Source organism: Triturus cristatus, chromosome 11, assembly GCF_964204655.1.
Source record: "Triturus cristatus chromosome 11, aTriCri1.1, whole genome shotgun sequence".
Lineage (NCBI taxonomy): Eukaryota > Metazoa > Chordata > Amphibia > Caudata > Salamandridae > Triturus > Triturus cristatus.
The window spans coordinates 668,863,311-668,883,988 of record NC_140594.1 but is presented as its reverse complement, the minus strand read 5'-3'; the positions used below and the strand labels follow the sequence as shown (position 1 = coordinate 668,883,988).

Genomic DNA, 20,678 nt, shown 5'->3' with positions numbered 1-20,678 from the left:
CTAATGTAACATATAATAAAGTACTGTAACAAAATTAAGCTCTCTACAATAAAAAACAGTTATCTAGATGATATTAGACCAATTTAATCTAATGCTTCTTACCACCGTTTCACCAGAGCCTGGCGCTGTACAGGCCAGGTATTACTATTATATAAAATGTCCAGAATGTACTGACCTCAGAAAGATGGAAGTCTGAGATGGACTTGCCCGGATTGGAAAACACAATCTACAAATAACAGTAGAAGTCAGTGACAAGTGTTACATTCACTAAGCCAACTTGACACTGAATATATACTGAAAGTAATGTTCATAAAAGTATTAATAGTAGTAACAATATTATTTATAACTTTTTTATGTGGCGCTTGCTGCCATAGTATTTGTCGTATCGCAGCGCTGTAAATAGCAAGTATCTCTGACTTCCAAATAGAATTATTGTCAGTGAGGAGACATTTTACGATATTGTAGCTTTTCTCTGTCCTCTAAAGACAAGTAGTGCCGCGCAGGGCTACACTTTTCATAAAACCAATGGTCTAGATTTAAGCAAAATAGAGACTGATCGGATTCAGGGTAACAGAGCATTTTCAACATTTAAAAAAATTGCAGCCCATGATTATCTCAATCTGCAAGTTTTACAAATTGGTAATGACTGGGGGTTATGTTTAGCTCTGCATCGAATCAAAATATAATCCAGCAAACATCATGTCATAACAACATCCATTCTTTTTAGGGGTGTTCAGCATTATAAAGTTTTCCTCTGAAATATTGGGAAGTTTTTTCAAAACTTCCCAAACTTCGCGAACTTTACAAAAGTTCAGAAGATTTCAAAGATCGGGAGTTACTTTAATACTTTATAGGTATCCATTGGCTTGAGTGCTCAACATAAAATGTGTTAAATTTGGGCTGTTAATGTTGGACAATAGTGACAAAAATTACGTTGGAAAAAATAAAATGTCAATAACCAATAAATGTATTGTGTAGAACTTACCTTTAGAACTTCCCATTTGAGAAGGAACTCTCCCCTTCCTCTGGAGATTAGAACCCTCGTTTAACAACAGCGGTGAGCTGTTAGGAAAACCCACTCTTTGATCTAATGACCATTATACTTAAAAACAGGAAATACATTGGAGACTGTCTTGTCTTCGTTGATTTGTTTTTCTCAGTTATGTGTTTCACTTTTTTGCCTCTTGCTTCCTATTCCGCAGTGCTTAATTTGTACTGGTGGTTGCTGGGGGTGGGCACTGGCACTTATTTTTGGAGACTGGGACACATTTTTCATCATCAGCCTTTGTTTCAGTGCAAATGTGAGAAGAGCAGAAGAAGAGGGAAAGACACGAAGCGAAAGAAAGATAAAAAACAGTGACACAGAGAAAACGTTGAAATATATAAGAACCTGTAAAAATTGAGATTCAGAGACAGGAAGTGTAGGATAATGGGAGGAAAAGCATGAGGTGATAACAATGCTAGGAAGACTTAGTTTTTGGCATTTATTATTTTGTATTCCTACAAATGAAGCACGACTATTATGTGTCAAATAGTAACCATGCATCTTGTAATTACCAAGCAGTGTACACAGCTTGACCGAGGAAGATAGTTCTCCGATGGCCCCACCCCCAACCACCCTTCTCCACACCACATGCACACTCTCTGCTCTTGGATGTGGGCCTGTGGGCACTTGGGGAGTTGTCGAGTGCCATTTTGATTAGCACTGCCCTGGCGGGGGCTTATTCGCCTTTCGGAGACCTCATGCTGAGGAACCGTGGTTCCAGAAAGAAGGCCTGTGGTGGGAGGCAGTGGGCTGTGCATGGCTTCGAGCAGCAGAGAATCCCTTTTGGCTACAAGTGGTTCAACACGAATGGGTTTCAGCACACAGCCTCTTGGAGGAGTAAACATTCGTGCTCGCAGAATGGAAGTTGAAATAGAGGAGAAAACGAATCTACATATATGTTTTCACCTAGTGCAGGCAAGCCCAAACAACCCCTCTTTATTCTTTGGCCAAACAACTTCTAAGCCCTCCCCCCTCAACCGTTTTGGAAGACGTCTGAAAAAACCTAGCTCTTTCCGAAATTTTTTAAACACAGAAGTATGTGGTAAAAGGGCCGGTGGTTTTTTAGACTTAAAGTTGTCCGAGCCTCCCTAATAAAATCTCAACTTGCCCTCCGTTGGCTAAATTACAAATTAACCTAAAGGGAAATCCTGCAGATGCTAGGAACTCGGGGCTCGGCGAGACCCCTACTGTGCCTCTATTTCGAGCCCCCTCCCCTCCTAAAAGCAGCCCCCTGCGCCCCCTTCTCTTCCACCACGACCCTCTTTGTGTCTCTGCACCCTGCCAGGCAGGTGTCAGAGCCCTGAATGCGGGGGAAGGCCCCGTTGACGGATACCACAGATGGAGCGTGGAAATTGCTCGAATGGAGGCCTCAGCCACAGGCCATTTCTGGGAGCCCAACAAAGCCGCCAAATAAGTCAACAAAAATCCCAAAGATCACAAAAGGAAAGTGTCATTTGTCATTTACTCCGGGCCTGCGAGGGAGTATATCAGCATTGCTAAACTCCTCCCGGCCTGCACCCGAGTAAACATGATTGAGGTCAGCAGCGTCATCGACTGCTACCTGGGGTCAAGAAACAGCTTGCCGCCATCTTTGCTGAATGATAAAGTCTGGGAGCATGCGACATTTTTTGTGTGTCGAGGAGAGAGGGGCAGATGCTTCAAAACATTGCCAAATGACAAACTATACAATATGAAACAACGCCGTTGACATCTGAAAACAACATTTAATTTAAAGTCCTAGTAAAACGAGAGCTACCCTGGCCTTGTGTTGACACAAAAATAATTAAAATAACTTTAAAAAATGGCTTCTTGGTTTTCAACAATCGCTGCAGAAGAAAAACACTCGGGGGCTTATTCTAAGTGTCATGGGGAAATCACGTGTCCATAAGACATAGGACAAACATGGATAGCGCAGGGTTCCGTTTTTAACTACTACAGTAATACGGATCACTCACTGCAAGCTAAGTGAGTTGTAATGGGGGCTATCGTGGTAATACTGTATGTTTTTCCACGTTCCGAGTTGGAAAACTAAAAAAAATGTGTTTTATTCCCACAAGTTTTACATGAAGACATTCGTGTGAGGATAAACACCAGTTCTGGGCCATAATTTCATGTAAATCATGAGCCCAGTTGGGCACAAACCACCGTTTGTGCCCTACTCGAGATTAGCATGAGGCATGGAATAAGGGTTTGAGCATTAAAGCAGAAAGATTAATTCTACATCTGTGAACCAGGGCCTAAAATAGTTTTGCTGCACGAGGGAATCCCTTGATGTGTCTCCATAACTGAGCATTGAATTTATCTTACTACTAATTATAGTCCTCAAATGGCTGCCCTCTCTGTTTCGGGTGAGTTAAATATTCCGAAGAGATGTTTCGTGGAGTGGGAAGACAATAAATCAGCACATAAGATGGCCGCCATGTGAAAGACTGCCCTGTTTTTCATTTTTAGCCTGGACTTGTCTATTTATGTGCCTTTCCCGGACAGTGGTAATTTTAGAATTCCACGTGACCAAATCCCTCTGAAATTGAGCGGTGATCGCCTGCGCAATAATGTTAACCGGGATCAAATATTTCCTGGGGCCGTAGAAGAGGTCAAGAAGGGTTAGGGGACAAAGAGTTGCCTTCTAATTCTGTAACTACCTCACCCCAGTAATAAACTTCATGGCAAGTCCTCTGATGGGATACTGCTCGCAGCATGTTCCCCCTTGCAGAGTTGCGGCAAAAGGAATTTGTAATCCTGCAGGGGTTATGATTGCTGTTTTGTGTTTAATCGCTTTGTTCAGTGGCGCCTCTTTTTCCATCCCTCCAATTCTAATTATTGCTCACAAGGATATTGTCCTTACAATATCCCTATTAAAGAGCGTCCTTAACTTCTGGGAGAAGGGGGAGCAGGCTGCATTCCAAATCACCCCTTTCACATACATAAGTTTATTGAGGACGAGTAAAGACTGAAATGATAAAATCTGTCTTTGAAACAGACCTGACGTTTACATTTTAGATTGATAATTTCAGTCTAGGGTAGGTTTCAGAGTAAATTGTTTATTCAGTTATAAATTTGCAAAGCAGTCACGTTCTTTTTATTGCATAAAGTCAATGTCAAAAATAGAGTCTGCAAACCTTAACTATATATATATATATTCACTTAAAAAAACATAGGTTTCACACACGTTATAGTTAGGAATTAGCATTTAAAAAACCTTGCAAATTCACTTAAAAAACCATAGGTTTCACACATGTTATAGTTAGGTGGACATTTCACTCGTAAAAAACCATTGAAATTCCCCCGTTATAGTTAGTTCAGATAACTATAACTCGCACGCCCGCAATCCACTGCTCATGACGTCACACATTACATCACTCATGACATGGTCAGTGGCATCACTCATGACATCACTGATGACATCATCCTTGTGATAGAGGGACGGTCGCGCGAGTTATAGTTATCTGAACTAACTATAACGGGGGAATTTCATTGTTTTTTTACGAGTGAAATGTCCACCTAACTATAACATGTGTGAAACCTATGGTTTTTTAAGTGAATTTGCAAGGTTTTTTAAATGCTAATTCCTAACTATAACGTGTGTGAAACCTATGGTTTTTTAAGTGAATTTGTACGGTTTTTTAAATGCTAAGTTATGTATGTATTATTTATTTTATTTTTTTAAGGTTTTTCACCGTGTGCGCACCGTGCGCGCACGGTGCGCGCACCCCGCGATTTAAAAAATCCGATTTAAAATGGCCGCTGTAGTAACGTTGACTTTCACTATGCATTAGAAAGTCCTATGTTTATTTTGTCAGCTAGCCCCGTTGACCAATGAGCAAGCCTGTTATTTAAGGGTGTTTATGAAGCAAACTAACTAACACCGACGAAGGCCAGGGTGCCGGAACGCGTGTGTTAGCTTCTATGGAAACAACAATAAAATGGATTCTTTGAATTGAGCCGGAGTGCGCTGCACGTTGTTTTTTTGGGACGTAGTGTTTTTGGATAATAGATTGCGACATCGTCCGCGCAATCGGCGCACCCGCACTGCTGAGAGCGAGAGAGTTGGGCGGTTCTGTTTTCACAATACATATATATATATCTATATATATTTATATATATATATATATATATATATTTGCAAGACGACTCCTGCACGTTGTCTGAATCACACAGACAAAAACACGGAGTCACGGACCCAAAGTTTCGTGGCTGGAACTTCTTTATTTTTTAAGCCATATGACGCGTTTCGGGCATACAACGTACCCTTGATCATATATATACATATGTTCACTGAAAAAACAAATGGTTGCTGGAACGTTATTGTTAGGTTCAGATTTTGCACACACAAAATCATAGAAATTCAGCAGTTATAGGTTTCTCAAGTAACTATAACTCGTGCCATGAGGTAACCATAGCTCCCACCAGCCATGCAGTTTTCTCATCAATAGTTTCACTGCAAATGTTGCAGTGATATTAGCAAAGATGTCATAGATGTTGTGAGTGATGCAACATGTGGGGTAATTAGCAGTGCATGGCGAGGTTGTGAGTTATAGTTACCTTAGGGCACGAGCTACAGTTACTTGAGATATTTATAACTACAACTGCTTAATTTCTATTGTTTGGTGCACGTCAAATATGAAGCTAACTATAACATCCATGTAACCTTTGTTTTTTTTAATGAATTTCTAAGGTTTTAACATTTTTATTTCCTAACTATAACGTCCATGTAACCTTTGTTTTTTCAGTGGATGTTTATGTTTTTAAAATACTATTTCCTAACTATAATGTCCCTGCAACCTGGGTGTGTGAGGGTGTGTGTGAGTGTTTGTGTGTGGTGGGTGTCTGAGTGTGTGTGTGATTGACTGTGTGGGTCTGTAAGTGAATGTGGGATTGGCTGTGTGGGTGTGTGAGTTGGTGTGTCAGTACCTGTGTTGGTGTGTGAGTGGTTTTGAGGGTTTTGTGAGTGGATGTGTGTGTGGGGGGTGTGTGAGTGCGTGTGTGACTGTAGCATTTGTTTTTTTAGTGAATTTCTATGTTTTTAACGGCTGTTTCCTCACTACAATGTCCCTGCAACCTGTGTGTGTGAGGGTGTGTGTGAGTGGGTGTGAGTGGTTGTGTGGGTGTGTAAGTGTGTGTGTGTGGTGGGTGTGTGAGTGCATGTGTGATTGGCTGTGTGGATCTGTGAATATATATGTACATAGATATATATATCCATAAACAACATGTCACCAGTTCCATCGAACAAAAACACGCCGTGGACCAAATTGCTTTTCAAGCGTGATTTATTCTGGCAAGGACAACTCTATGCGTTTTGGAGCGCTGGAACAAGGAGCCCAGCGCTACGAAATGCGTAAAGTTGTCCTTGCCAGAATGGTGACATGTTGTTTATGGAGAAATAGGGGTTCGCTACCCCACCACGGAACACTGTTGGTAAGAGGCTTGGGTTTGAGCGAAACTTAACGCTGGAATATAAATAAATATATATATATATATATATATATATATATATATATATATATATATATATATATATATATATATATATATATATATATATATATTCAGGATTTTCTTCACCACAGCAGCCCCCCACTCCCAGGGCTCGGAAGAAAACAGCACAGCCAGGTCTTTGCTTGATCAAAGTATGTCCATTTATTTTATTTATATCATGCCACCGACAGTGCAAATAAAGACCTACGCGTTTCGGCCTGAGCCTTCGAGACACACCTGTGACCCATTAAATCCCAGGGACACACTTCTGTCAAAGAACTCGCATCAATCAGCAGCTTACCATGCTAATGAAAAAGATCTTCAGTAGTGAACTCTTACATGATCCAGAGTTCTCCCACTAATACCAACACACTTAACCATGCCACTAATATAGAGTGTGAGTAGCCTGCTCCTAGGAATTGGTCATGCTCTGACCGGTGAACCCATATATCATGTGTTCTTCCGACCTGTTCCCGTGAATTTGCCTTTTGGTGGCTCGTGGTTGTTGTGGTTGTTGCTTTACTTGTTTGTATTTACAACATTGCCACATTAGGAAAAAGAGTAGGGTATGCTGAGGTAAGCAACTCTGCAAACTTTTATCATGTGCTGGCAAGATGGCTGTGTGGATAAAACACTTGCAGCTCATATCTGTTGTAATCTGCAGGTAGTGAGTTCATGTCCTGGCATTCCAACTTTCGGAGGCTGGCAAATTGGATATGATTGAACCGAGTAACAGTAAAACTTGTTACCTGTAGTGCTTAGAAATTGCAGAATTATGATACAAAGTTCTACATAAAAAACAAATTAATATTATGGCAACAATCTTGTTCAAATGGATCTGTGTTTACCATCTATAATTATGTTATAGATGTTTAATTCGATCACCCTTAACATGAAATATTTATAGGCTCTGGAAGGATGTGCTATGACCTTGTGTATTAAGACTATATTACAAACGTATTTCCTTCCAGCAAATGTGTCACATAGTTGCTTTTATAAGACAAATCTACTCTTAAAGATGAGGTACACGTGAACACTTGAACACAACCCTTCTCTGAAAAGTTTAAACAAGCAGTTGAGTTTGTGGATAATGTCAATGAACAAATGAGGACCCGCCAATCAAGAAGATTCATTTTGGAAGAGGAAACACTCCACACAAATGTGGTACCTGCGTTAAACTAACACACACTACTTCTCTAATAAAGTGCATAAAGGAAGAGCTCTATCATTCAGGGCACTTACCATCTCAAGTGAGTTCCATGTGGTACTGTCTACCTTGATTCCCCAGTAAGGTTCTGTGAGGAATACATGAAAACACAAATATGCAAAGGAAAGTTCAACCACAACACATCCCAAGGACGGTGCATAGATTCCCGGCAGCAGAAGCCTTAATCGAATTGCTGCATTTCTCAGTGCCTTTGGTTGGAGAAAAATGCCCACTCATGGAAGGCAGCTACTTTGACCAGAAATGTGGTGGTATTCCTGTTAAAAAACACGTGTCTTAATAGGTAAATCTAGAACCATTTAACTATCATATTTCACTAGACTACACCCTGAAACTGCGCAAAGTTTTCAGGACCTATATTTATCAGGACCCATAGAAATCACCTGCCAAATGATTTTGTGAGAAAAAAAGATGCAGCCACTGCCCATGCAGGTAAGAGCGGTGGGGCTGGGTTGGAATTTGATAGATGACCATGAGGAAAAATTAAATAAATAATTAATTACCCTTCGTCGTGTGACGAAATCCCCCCGCACACGGCCCCACCGCTCTTACCTGCACAGGCCGTGGCAGCAAAGATGACCTCAGCGTGCCATTTTGCCCTACTTATTTCATCCATTTCAAGAAGAACTGTGGTTAGCATGAAAGATAGGAAATGCACAAGGTTGTTTGGCATTCAGGCAAGCAATAATTTTCCCACGGGGGCCTACACGTCCGCTAACTGCCATCAAGTCGTGGCACTCTAAGACTGCAGCCCTACTGGACCTTCTAGAAGCACTGGCCCAAATGTAAAATGCTGCCCATTCTATACAAAGTATTATTATTATGAATATGAATATTATTATTATTAGAAATACAATATGGGCTTTTTGCAGGAATATTTAGATATTTTAGTAAATATGTGCAACTCTGAGATGAAATGTTTAGTTGAAAACAAAAACACTTTTCTACAAAAGTGAAATCTGAAGCCTTTGATCTAGAAAATGCAACTATTTCTTCACCCATCTCTGCTTGAATGTTTGCTTTTTGATTACCTTGTAATACCAGTGGACCTTGTAATTTTTCTGCAGAGCATGAGCATTTTTCAGTGGAGTACATTCTGCGGGGGTCCTTTTTTGCGCATACTTTCAAAGTTCAAGCTATACAACTCAGTGCTTGGCAAATAGGGGTGTTACTTGGGATGCATATGCCCTTAGTCACCTCCCCTCAAGTCATGCTGCCTGAAAACTATTTGTTTTTGTAAAGGAGCTGCCTTGAACTTCAACCTGAAAAATGCAGAAAAAACAAAAACATGTCTTCGATGCACACAGTATCTTCTCATTTTCCATTTGGTTTTTTAAACATATTTTTCAATTTTCTGATTTTGTGTTTTATGTTTGCTGCATGTGAAAACTTGATCATGAATATGAATTCTAGGAGAATTTGTTTTAGCAAAATCTTCTCTGAATCTGCCCAGCATGCATTCTCCTTCTGTATCTTTTAAGTGCCCAATGTTGACTTTAATGTGCATATTTCTGGTACTATCACTGTTTTCCAGTTAACACCTGAATGAAACAGGCCAATCCCCAGGATTTTATTATTTATGTCTTGCACTGTATTCTAGGTTTTTATATCCAAGTATGGATTTTAGATTGATTCAGTAAAAAAGTACTTGTTATATATCACATTACCATTATAGGCAAAAGGACAGCAAGGTATGCATTATTGTGTGCATAACATTAAAGTGTCTTCACAGTGCTCTTATATCTCAAGAAACCGACCTCCTACACTATAATATCATAATATAAACATACTTTAACGTAAAATTTGTATATAGGGTAATGTATATAGTCTACTTATGAAGCACGTTTTAAACGCAAAATATACGTACATCCTAAGGAGCTCACAGAACGATTTTACATATATTTCAGCAGATTGCTTATTTAAGATTTATGTCTTAAGTTGCCATGGATATTTTCTAAAGTTAGCCCCCTTGTTGCATAAATTCAGGAGATTAGGAGATTTTGCCTCAGGGTTGAACTGTGTGTTGGGGTATCACCCGCACCTAACTAATGAAGCCAAGGGCGAAGAGCATGGTCTGAGCTTGTGTGTATTTGCACGTGCATGCATATGTATGCACATGTGCAGTAGTGCCTTTGAATGTCTTGGTAGTTATTAAACTCATAATTAATCAGAAGCTCCCTTGTGGGCAGAGCAGCGCTTGACCTTCTCCCCTCATTTGCAAAACAGCGGTATCAGAGATGTGGTATCCAAAGCGCTGCCATCCCCTGCTTACGCAAAGGTCAGGAGCTGACAATAGGCTATTTACATGAAAAGGAGGCTAGGCTGGTCCTGCTTACTTGTAGGGGGGGGGGGGTCAATGCTTTCCTTAAAAGCTTATCTTTGTGGAGAAAACAACAATGTTCAGAGAACTAATTTGCAAGATCCTACTCAAGCCCTTAAATTTCTTTTAGCACCGTCTGCACCGCAGTCTGATGAAGGCTCCGACATTGACTCTGAACCCGACTTGCCGTTAAAGAGAAAGCAGCGTCGAAGTCGGACGACGTTCACGGCGGAGCAGCTGGAAGAGCTGGAGCGGGCTTTTGAGAGGACACACTACCCAGATATCTACACGCGGGAGGAACTCGCGCAGAGAGCGAAGCTGACCGAGGCTCGTGTTCAGGTAGGAACCAACCTAGCAGATCCAACTCTGTGCCAGCAGCTGGATCTGAACAAGATTGGAGGCCTAGAATGCAAGATAACATTGATTAAAGTGGGAGTTGAGCTATATTTTCATGATATGCAGATTCTTTATAATGATTACTTGGGACATTAGCATACCACCAACCTTGGTAACGCCAAGCTTCTAGGCTAAAAAACCACAAAATTCCAATCTTTGTCATTAGCATGACCGCGTCTGATATACATTAGAATGTAACAAATGTGGATAAGCATCTACCTTTTAGCTAGTAGGAGTTCTATTGGTTAGTCCCTTGACCTGACCATGGCTAAGTACATTCATACAGCCATCAAAATGTTGATCATGTAAGGCATTATTTCGCATGTATATATGTCATCGGCATGAGGCACACATTTGAAGAAGCTCCCCTCTACAGTTGGTACAAGGTCTTTGCAAACATTGGAGAAGGTGTATTGCACAGGAGTGAGCAGATACCCTGAGATTCAGAGGGTTTAATCATAACTGCACAGACAAATAATTGCTTATTCCATTGCATGACTTACCCAAATCTCCCAAACTAATTTCGCTTTGGCAAATTTGCAGTACGATTTGAACCCCGCAATAATATCAATAGGAAGAAGTTTCTTGAATGAGGAAGGGCTTTAGGCTTCGATGTGCTTACACTATCTATTACTTTCACACTTTTCCCCATATATATAGTTTTTTAGAGTTTGTGATGAGGTTGTGAATTACGTTTAATTGGAGCTGCAGCAATGCAAACGATTCCTTATGAATCCATCTATGTAGGAAAGCTTGCTCCGAATTGAGAGAGACCAGCACTGTGATTAGTTAGTGCAGATTCATTGATCTCTCCCTGCTGAGGTGGCCAATCAGTGTGATTTTAGCAGAGTGTGCTCCTGTCTGCTGGTAGAAAAACTGAGATAATCAGCAGCTCTTGCTTGGGCATCTAAACTCTCTACATAGAGGCCTAAAGTTCAGCAGCTTCCAGCCTGGGCTGGATTCAGCCAGCCATTAAAAAGGGCAATGTGTTGTTAACTCACACATGCACTTGAGGCTTCTAGCTACTGTAATCCAACATCATCATTCGGGACCGCGTCCCTGCAGTCAACAATGATCCATTCATGCTCTGTTTGTGCTACACCACCTTGACACTCATCTCTGACAAAGCCAACAACAGTTCCCCAAACCCTAAGAGAGATAAGAAACAAGAAAAACAAGCTCCATTCCTCTTGTGTGCCAGGCTCTGTTACTGACCTGTCAACTTCCCTGTCCTATGTCAGTGTTCATGCATCTTGCAGTGCTTCACAGAGATCCTTATCACCATCTTTGCTGGCCCTAGATCCCTGTGCAGCTGTATCAACCAGGGCTCGCTGGGGGACAACAGTTGCTTAAGGATGTTTAAAGCAAGCCAATTGATTGATTTTGCAATGAGCCTACTACAGCAAGTGGGAACACTTACATAGCTGGTATAAATAGGTCTGCTGCTGAGATGTCTGTACAGAGGACACTGCATGCTGAAATCCTGATAGGTCTGACTCAGCCTCTCAAAATTATGAGGTCAATTAAACCAGTACCTTTAAACTGGAAAATTGTAAAACTTCTCACTTACAGTCCAGTAAAAAGGTGTCAGCACATGCTGTTTAAAAAGCACACATTATTATTAGCTATAAAGTGGTTTTAAGTGATTGTTTTGTGTATATGTTCAAGCTGTCTTGTATCTGTGTCTATTTCACTTATGTTCACTTTTTTGAAAACTTTGAGTCTCCCACAGAGAGCTCATCAGCCTTATATTCCACTTTGCTTCCCTTTCATCTTCTAAAGGGACCACCCATCCTTTCCGGCACACATCATTTTCCATGCCTCATGCCACAGTGCTGCTCCTCTCAAACATTGTTATGTGCCATGGAAGTGAAATTAAATTGGGGAGAGGAGTTGGCCTAATGGCTAGGGCGCTCGACTTCGGACCTGGGGAACTGGGTTTGAGTCTTGGTAATGACGCTGAGCATCCTGTTATTCTGGGCAAATCACTTAATCCCCCCCCGTGCCTAACAAAAAATGAATGTGTGTCCTCATGTAACGTAACTGGTGCTATGCAAAGCACTCTGATAACTGATTGGATTTGGGTCAAGTTTGCGCTATATAAAACTCTGCAAATAAAAAAAAATGTGAACCAGTAACACCTCTCTTAGAGCAATTGTTTTAATAAATACATATTCACAAATGTATTAATAGGTGCAAAGGTCAAATCTGAGTTTATTGCTACAGTACAGCAAAAGTGACATGATAAAATCATATTCGCGCCTCGCAACCTGCATTTAACAATTACTTTTCACATGGAAACGTCTTTCCTAATAGTCATGTTGCTGCAGAGTGATTTTAAGTTGCTGCATTAGATTTTGCCCCTTTCATCCCAGTTTTGATTGAAATACCGTTTGTTAAAATAAATACACATGAGAAAATGCCTTTGCATAATCCATATATGCAGGTGTATGGAATATAATTTGCTATTTAATACCATTGTTGAGGTAGGTGGGAGGCATCATGACTCATGGCCTCTACCCACTCACATCAATGGCAATAAATAGTGGTGTACAAAATTCATGTAATTTGTACCGCAAACGGCACATAATTACGTAATTTAGTGGAGAATTGGTGTCATTACAGATATTTTGTGTAACAAGTGTATGGTGAAATTTCTGAAATTATGCTAATTACTCCAGCATAATTTAATTTTCGCCCACACCTAGTAATAAATAGCATATAACCTTCTGATCTTCTGCATATACATTATTAGGGCCTGGTGCATCTTGCAAGTTGGAGACATGACTGTGCCAGCAAATACAGACATTATCCTTTTGAAATTTAGTTGAGATGGTATTGAATATAATTATAGATTGTATAATTTCCAGGGTATTGCCTTCCATTAATATATACCATATATAATGGTACATTATATATGGTATAAATTCCACGGTAGCATTCCTCGCCCAATATTTATTCTCTTGGCCCAGAACACAAGATTCTACACTTTTTACGGTGTTGCAGTAGGATAAAAAACATTTGAGAAATTGCACTACAGGTAAATTTAAGAAACATACTTTGCCCTAAGAAAGATGGGTGCATGCCAGAGAAACAAGATGAGTAGACCTTTTGACATAATTTGGCATGTATATCCTTCTGAGGGTTGGATGTGCCACCATCACAGCACTACAAAAATATGTACGCTCAACTTCCTAAGAAATAATATATTCAGACTTAAACCTGTGTCTCACCTTTAGCGGTCAGTTGTGATTTTCCAATGGATCTTGTACCACATTCATAGATAATGTTTAGCAGTGGCGTCTGGCACAGGTAAATGCGGTGGGGCGGGCGGGGGTGTGGTGGGAGCGGTGGGAAGTCGACAGTCGACGGAATAGGTATAATAAAATAAATCAATAACGCCTATTCTGTCGTCCGTCGGCTTGCCCCCTGCCACGCCTCACTGCCTACCTCGCTTACCGGTGCCAGCCGCCGCTGATGTATAGTGCAGATGCTGGAAGACAGAGGCGAACAACTGCAGATAATAGATCATGCTTGCCCTCAACGACTCATAAATTCTGGTCCTAACTGCAGCTTTGTGGGTATGGGGCAAAGGGACGGGGACCAATAAACATCAGTTTCAAACACAATGGGCTATTTCCACTTAAAAGTCCCGTTTTTTCCAAGCATCCACCCATCAATGATATTTTTTTTACTGCAGTTGCACAGCTGTTCCCCTCACTTCTGATTAGTGCTTCGGCAGGACTCTGTGACAGGGCAGCGCCTCCAGCACGCCCGGTGACGCACCATGACAGATCAGACCATCTAGGGCAGGTTGATGTTAGGGTTGACTTGCCTTTAGCGCTGCAAAACTATGGCCTTCAAAGGGCCGTGGCTTTCCTGTTGTTAATGGTATCAAATCCTTTAAAGGCTGTTTGTGCTTTTCCCAAGTCGCCGACTCGAGCGTTAGCCAGAAAACAGAAGTCACCCCCCACACACAGCAGCTGTCTTAATGTGGCTTTAACCCTGTGACTCGCTCGCATTCCTTACGGCTTCCTCAGCTCCTTGGGGACCCATCATGTCTCGCACAGGCGCTATGATCTATCGCCTCACAAATTCCCTCGAACATCTAACACACGGATCTTCCACTTAACCCAGCATGGAGCAACATATCCAAGTCAATCATTGATTAAAATACCAGAGCAGGTTTGAAAAGACGACGTTTCGTGCGTAATTTGAAAGGAAACTACTCTTTCAGAGGATGTCTGTTCTTTGCTTGTCTGTAAACGCTGCTGATCTTCTCCCTGTTTGATTTTCAGTTAAGGATGTTTCCAAAAATACTGTATTCGCCTTATAATCATGAGAATATTTTCCGTTACTTCTCGCGCACATTTGGTAGCATGCTGCAGCAGAAAATACTGAATCCGATCAAACGAATCATCTGAGATAAGCAACACAGAGCTTCAAATGTTGGTTGTGTAGAAAAGTTGCTAAGTTATCATTAAAAAAAAATCTTTTATTGTGGAAATTATTGTTTTCTTCACATAGTTGTCTACTAACCACAGCTCAAAGACGTCATCAATTTCAACTTTCATCTATATTAAATGCAGCAGAGAGAAAATGCCCACGTTGAGGCCGAGTGTAGGGCAGATAAGGTCTATGTAGCTGAAAGGGAAAGGCAAATCCTCTTTCTTGACCTCAAACATACGGGTTAGAAAAATATATCAATTAAATACTACTCATATTTTCAACATAAAGCACAAACATTTTTCATCACTAAAAATTCCAAATATTTAAATCTATCTGGGGCCAATGCTTCTCTCGCCAGATCTGCAGCGAGTATAATTCATTGTGAAAATGAGTAGGTCCTGGTGCATCTTACAAGTATTGTTTCATGAAGTTTTATGTAAATATGTGTTTTTAGAAAATGCATTTAATCTATCAGTGGAGCTGTGCAAACTTCTCAGCAATTTTATAGTGAAACTTCAGGGTCAGTCACCTAGCTCAAGTAAGAAATCAAGAAAATATTCAGTTCAGTGTTCAATGTTTTCCTCAAAGATGTTTGGTGCAATACAATTCCGGGTGGCATTCCATAATGAAGTCTGTTTGTTTCAAATCTTTAGGTGTGGTTTAGCAACCGCCGTGCCCGATGGAGGAAACAAGCAGGGGCCAATCAACTGATGGCTTTCAACCACCTGATCCCTGGAGGATTTCCCCCCTCTGCCATGCCTGCTCTTCCGACATACCAGCTGACGGAGTCCTCATACCAGCCAACGTCCATCCCACAAGGTATACCTTAAGACCGAAATTGATCATTTGAGCAGAGTGTAGAATTGTGTCCATGCCCACAGATTGTCCATCAACCATTATTTAGATTGTCACTTTAGATGGAATACTGCATGTTTCCTCTAAATACATTTCCATTTGCTAAAAAGGAGTGCAGAGGGGTGTGTGGTTAAACACTATGAAAATTTGAAGTATTCACATTATTGCCTGGGTGCTACTCATGGAAGGTGGGTTTAGAGAAGCGTCCATTGGGCAGAACACGATCCAATCGAACTAATGAGACCAAAAGATTTAAAATAAATGTCCAAAGAACTGCAGGCTGCCGTAACGATCTTTGCAGTACTGCACCCCTTTTTAGTATGGGCCATTGATCCCCTGGTTCCGTAATTTGTGACATCCATATCTCAGAGAAGCCATTTTGAAAATGTCTGTGCTTTCCTTTGCAGCAATGTCCGACCCAAGCAGCACTGTCCACAGGCCGCAGCCTCTGCCTCCAAGCAATGTCCACCAAAGCAGCCACCCGTCTAATCCAGACAGCGGCTCTGCGTACTGCCTGCCCAGCAGCAGGCACGGGTTTTCGAGCTACACAGACAGTTTTGTGCCTCCATCTGGGCCCTCAAACCCCATGAACCCCGCCATTGGCAATGGTCTTTCACCTCAGGTCAGTTTCTTTTGTAGACACAAGTTTTTCTGTGCAGCAGTAGCGAATAGCCCATTACCTTAGGCAACAGGGTCACACTTTGCCAAATGCGAACCATAAAGCATTCTTTATTCAAGCCACATGATCTCACTTGGCCAGTTTCCTTTGCATCCCCTCTGGCTACACTGAAATCCATGGCTCATGCACTTTTGTTGTGTGTGTTTAAAAAAGTAGATATATTAATGTTTTGCGACTTTTTTAAAACGATGATTTGGGGATTTTCACTCCGAAAACTTTGCTGTGTATTTGAAATTCAGACTTTTTATTCCCAGTTTTTTTTTAATATGTATTCCTCTGCTCAGTGCAGGGCAGTCTACAATTGCATCTGATCCTATCCATCTTTTATGAGGTAACAGCTATAACCATTCTGTGCACTTTTACCCTGTGCATCAGTGGATTCTATGAAGTTGTGTCAATATCTAGTTCATTTTATTACTATATTTGCTCATTATGAGGTTTTATAAAGCTCTGTGCGTCTCTTTCGGTTCAAAGCACTTGATAGTGTTAAGGAGTGCAGCATTATTGACATGTGGCTAGAGTCCAGAAGGATGGGGAGTAAGCCATGTCCACAATTGTGTTCAATTCAGTTAAAGGCAAGTTTGAATAGTTAGTTTTTTCAACGTTTCCTAAACTGCTGTGGGGAATGGATGTTAAATTAGGGCTCTTTCTAGAGTCTGGTTTCATGTACAGGTTTTCAGGCTGGAAGCTGCCAGAGCTCAGTTGAGAGAGTGTTGGAAATCTACACGGAGCTGAAAGTTTGCCCTTGAAACCGCATAACTCAATTAGCTTTGAGTGACTGGCTGACTGGACTGACTAATCACATTTTTTGTACCCCCAGGGTCTCTTGGGTCCGCGTACTTGGTTGTCGAATAATACCATAATGCATCTAGACCATTTCTGTAAGGTAAAAATAGGCCTTACATTGGAGAGGGTTGAGTTGGAGATATTGCCCAGTGGAATGCATAAATAGAAAGGGCTATTAGTGCTCGGGAATATGCAAATAATTGAATGGCATAATTGTTTTTCTAATTTGCATTAGACTATGAGCTTTTCTTGCAAGATCTTGTTAATAAATTGCCTAGATAATTGAGTGTCAAAAGGTTGGTTGAATTTCCTACAGGCAGCATCTGTCTGAAATTGACATTATTAGTGCGCCCTAAGTACGCCGTGCTGTGTCTCTGAGTGCGCGCATAGCTCAGGTGCGAGCGGGAACGTGCTGTCCGCCAAATTCAAAGCCATGTCGCTTTCTGGATGCAATCTATAATTACAATCAGCTGCCGCTACAGAGCTGAGAGGGAGGGTGGTGCCAACAGCTTCATCTTCCTGCACCCCACTCTCTCCTTTTGAGTGTGGAAGAAAACACAGAGCAGCTCTGAGTGACACAAATGAAAAGTGAAAAGACAATTATACCCAATTACACACTAATCACTGACTATCACCAGTGCCACAGCAGCGAGAGGGCATCCTAATAGGCAGAAAATGAGATTTTAATGGCACAAAGGGTGGTCAAAATAACAGCTCACATATCTGTGGTCCTTTCCGGCTCCTCAACTTGTGGTTTGCATCCGGCGGGTCTCTGCTCCGCGGCGATAACTCAGCAGAAGCCTGCAAAGTTCAAAGGCAGTGGAGTTGAAAAGACTGAATAGCAAAGGCAATGGAATAAACATTTCTGCCTCCAGGCAAAAGTTCATAAACCCATTTTCTGTATTTTTCCCTTAACAGTGAATGTAATTAAGTTCCACAGAAGCCCATCGCACCAGCTTGGGATGCACAACTTTATGGCTTTTAAAGAAACCCCAGTAGGGGGGGGGCACAAACCCTAAGATCGTGCAGAACAATCTCATCGGGTTTCTCGGAAACTGTAATGCATTCCGGTTTGAAGAGGTATATTTTCCAACTGGGGCGCCCGCAATGCCAGATCCTATAAAAGAGTTTGATGGTTGTGCTCATTTTGACTGCGGTAGTTGCTCATTGGGCATCCCGCTTATCTCTGACAGAATGGGAGGAGGACTTTTGTTGAAAATGCTTGTGCAACCTCTATTAATATTCATTCCCATTACAGTATTTTTTTTTTAAACAATCTTTATTGGCATGTTACTGCATATTCCAATATTATGTCCCACATGAAATGTATAATAATAGCCATACATCTACTGTTCCAGGATCACATTTCAATATAGCACAGTTAATGTAATATCTATACCAGTTTTCCACAAAGGTAACACCCTCCCTTCCCACCCTCATTCCTTCCCTTTACAGTTATACCTGATTCCAAGAGGCCTACCTCTTGATAGTTGCATATTTCTTCCTAGAAATCAGGGTGAATTTATACAGGAAACAGAACTCAAAAATGCGAAATAGTTGGTCTGATACCTTCAGGCTTGTTTTATTCCAGGTTTACTAACGAACTCCCCGTAAAACAGCGTTCTTCATTTCACTTATTTTAGTGACTGCTATCTGCTTCGTTCCAAATGGCGTATCCTTTGCACACTTGATCCAGAAATGACAGTGTATAAGATATCGCTTAGCTAACCAGACATGAGTTCCCGGACATGGTAAAAATACAAGGCATTAATGGGTGTGCATTATTACCATTATCATCGCCTGCTTAAAATGGAAGCATCATTTTATGAATACATCCTAAACTTCTTTAAATGCAGACTCATTAATGCAGTAATATATTCATGAAAAAATGAAGAATGCAAGCGGAAGCACCAAGATTTGCATTGACCACAAGCACAATGGACACTCGATCCCTTCCACTCTTTCAGAGAAAGAGATCTGTAGTCCTTTGGAGCCACCCTTTAAAAGCCCACACACCCACTGAAGATAAAATGGTGATTCGATTTCTTTTTGTTTCCTTTATGGCATGATTGTTTGAGAGTGCTTTATCACATTAGAAAGCAGAAGATACATACTTCACAGAATAGTACCTCTGGGACATTATTGGGACAAAGCAAGGCTGGCGTCAAAAGACGAGGAGTTGTTATATACCGTGTGAATATTTTATTGGCCAAAGCAGTTGGTCAGTCCCAAGCAGTGAGTCACGTGATCACTCATAGACTGTAGGAGTACATAATAAATTAGGAAGGCTGGCCTGTTAAGGTGAGATATGGTTGAAACCAAAGAGCTCAACATTGGTCTGAGAAGGTCGGAGCCATATAGGTTTTTCAGGGAAAGCCCAAATGTGTGAGTCCTATTTTGATTCGTTGGATGTAACCTATACCATTAAGTTTGTTCGTTGTTTACGTATGTTGACATTCACAAGCTGCAACACCGCTGTAGCTAACTATACTGTTGGAAAAATGTTAACTGTAAGAAACTATTTATTACTTTCAAAATCAACAAAGAAATTAAAATTCTAACTATATTATGCATATTAAACTGGAAATCTGTCGTGTTTCCAGGCCTCATGGTCTGATGGTCTAGAGCGCCACCCTACAAGTCGTGCGCTCAAGTTTGACCAGTCTCCCAAACTGCCTTCAACTATTCTTTCAGTATGCAAAGAATTATCACTGCAGGTAATATTTGCTTTCATACAAATTGAAATTTAGGGAAATGCAGTGGGTAAAGACCAACTTCGCATCTTGTCAGTCCATGCCAACCACCTCACACCCTACTGGTTCTCCATCTTCACCCCAGATCCACGGCCACTCTGCCCCGATTCCATCCTGCCAAGTATTTTTGAATCCTAATCCTGAGCTTTTCTTTGACTCTGCTGAGACCTCAGAGTACTATTACCAGGAGCAGAAATCTTCTGGTGTACATTCTGAATGTCGCCATTCCGTCTTGTAGTTCTTAAATCGAGAATATTGCGTTTTGCATGTTTTTTAAGAACGCCCATGACCCTGAATATCTGCGTCATGTATACGCGGGCAGATTTTCCTTTGCTGACTCCCAATTTTATTTACCTCACCCAAAACTGAACACAAGCAAAAGCTACCAAGAACTTGACACCAATGTTTTAGGAGCATTTTCTGGCCTTTTATTGTCTTTATTGTACAGCAAGCAGACAGTCATTCCTCCACCAAGGGGGGGTTACTGGAACAAGAGAAATTTGATCTTTTGTGCGTTCCCCTGCATGTTAGGTATGTCAGGCTTTAAGAAAGCTCTGTAAACAGACTGCGATATCACTGGGGATATTAATTGAGGGCGAATGAGAATTGAACGAATGCGGGATAGCAGGAAACAGAGGCTGGGAGGGGTAAACATTTGTACAATTTTGAAGTGCCTGCTTACGCGGGAAGTGATT

The 20,678-nt window shown here is 41.2% G+C and overlaps 1 protein-coding gene across 7 annotated transcripts in view; it reads left to right on the top strand.

Annotated features, from left to right (window-relative positions):
* PAX3 (paired box 3) overlaps positions 1-20,678 on the top strand; it is a 123,186-nt gene that overhangs the window by 82,068 nt on the left and 20,440 nt on the right. For all 7 annotated transcript variants that reach the window (XM_085634258.1, XM_085634262.1, XM_085634259.1 and 4 more), the window contains 3 exons: positions 10,196-10,404; positions 15,564-15,729; positions 16,173-16,387. In XM_085634258.1, the coding sequence (XP_085490384.1) occupies positions 10,196-10,404; positions 15,564-15,729; positions 16,173-16,387 (590 nt within the window). The remainder of the gene's footprint in view (positions 1-10,195; positions 10,405-15,563; positions 15,730-16,172; positions 16,388-20,678) is intronic.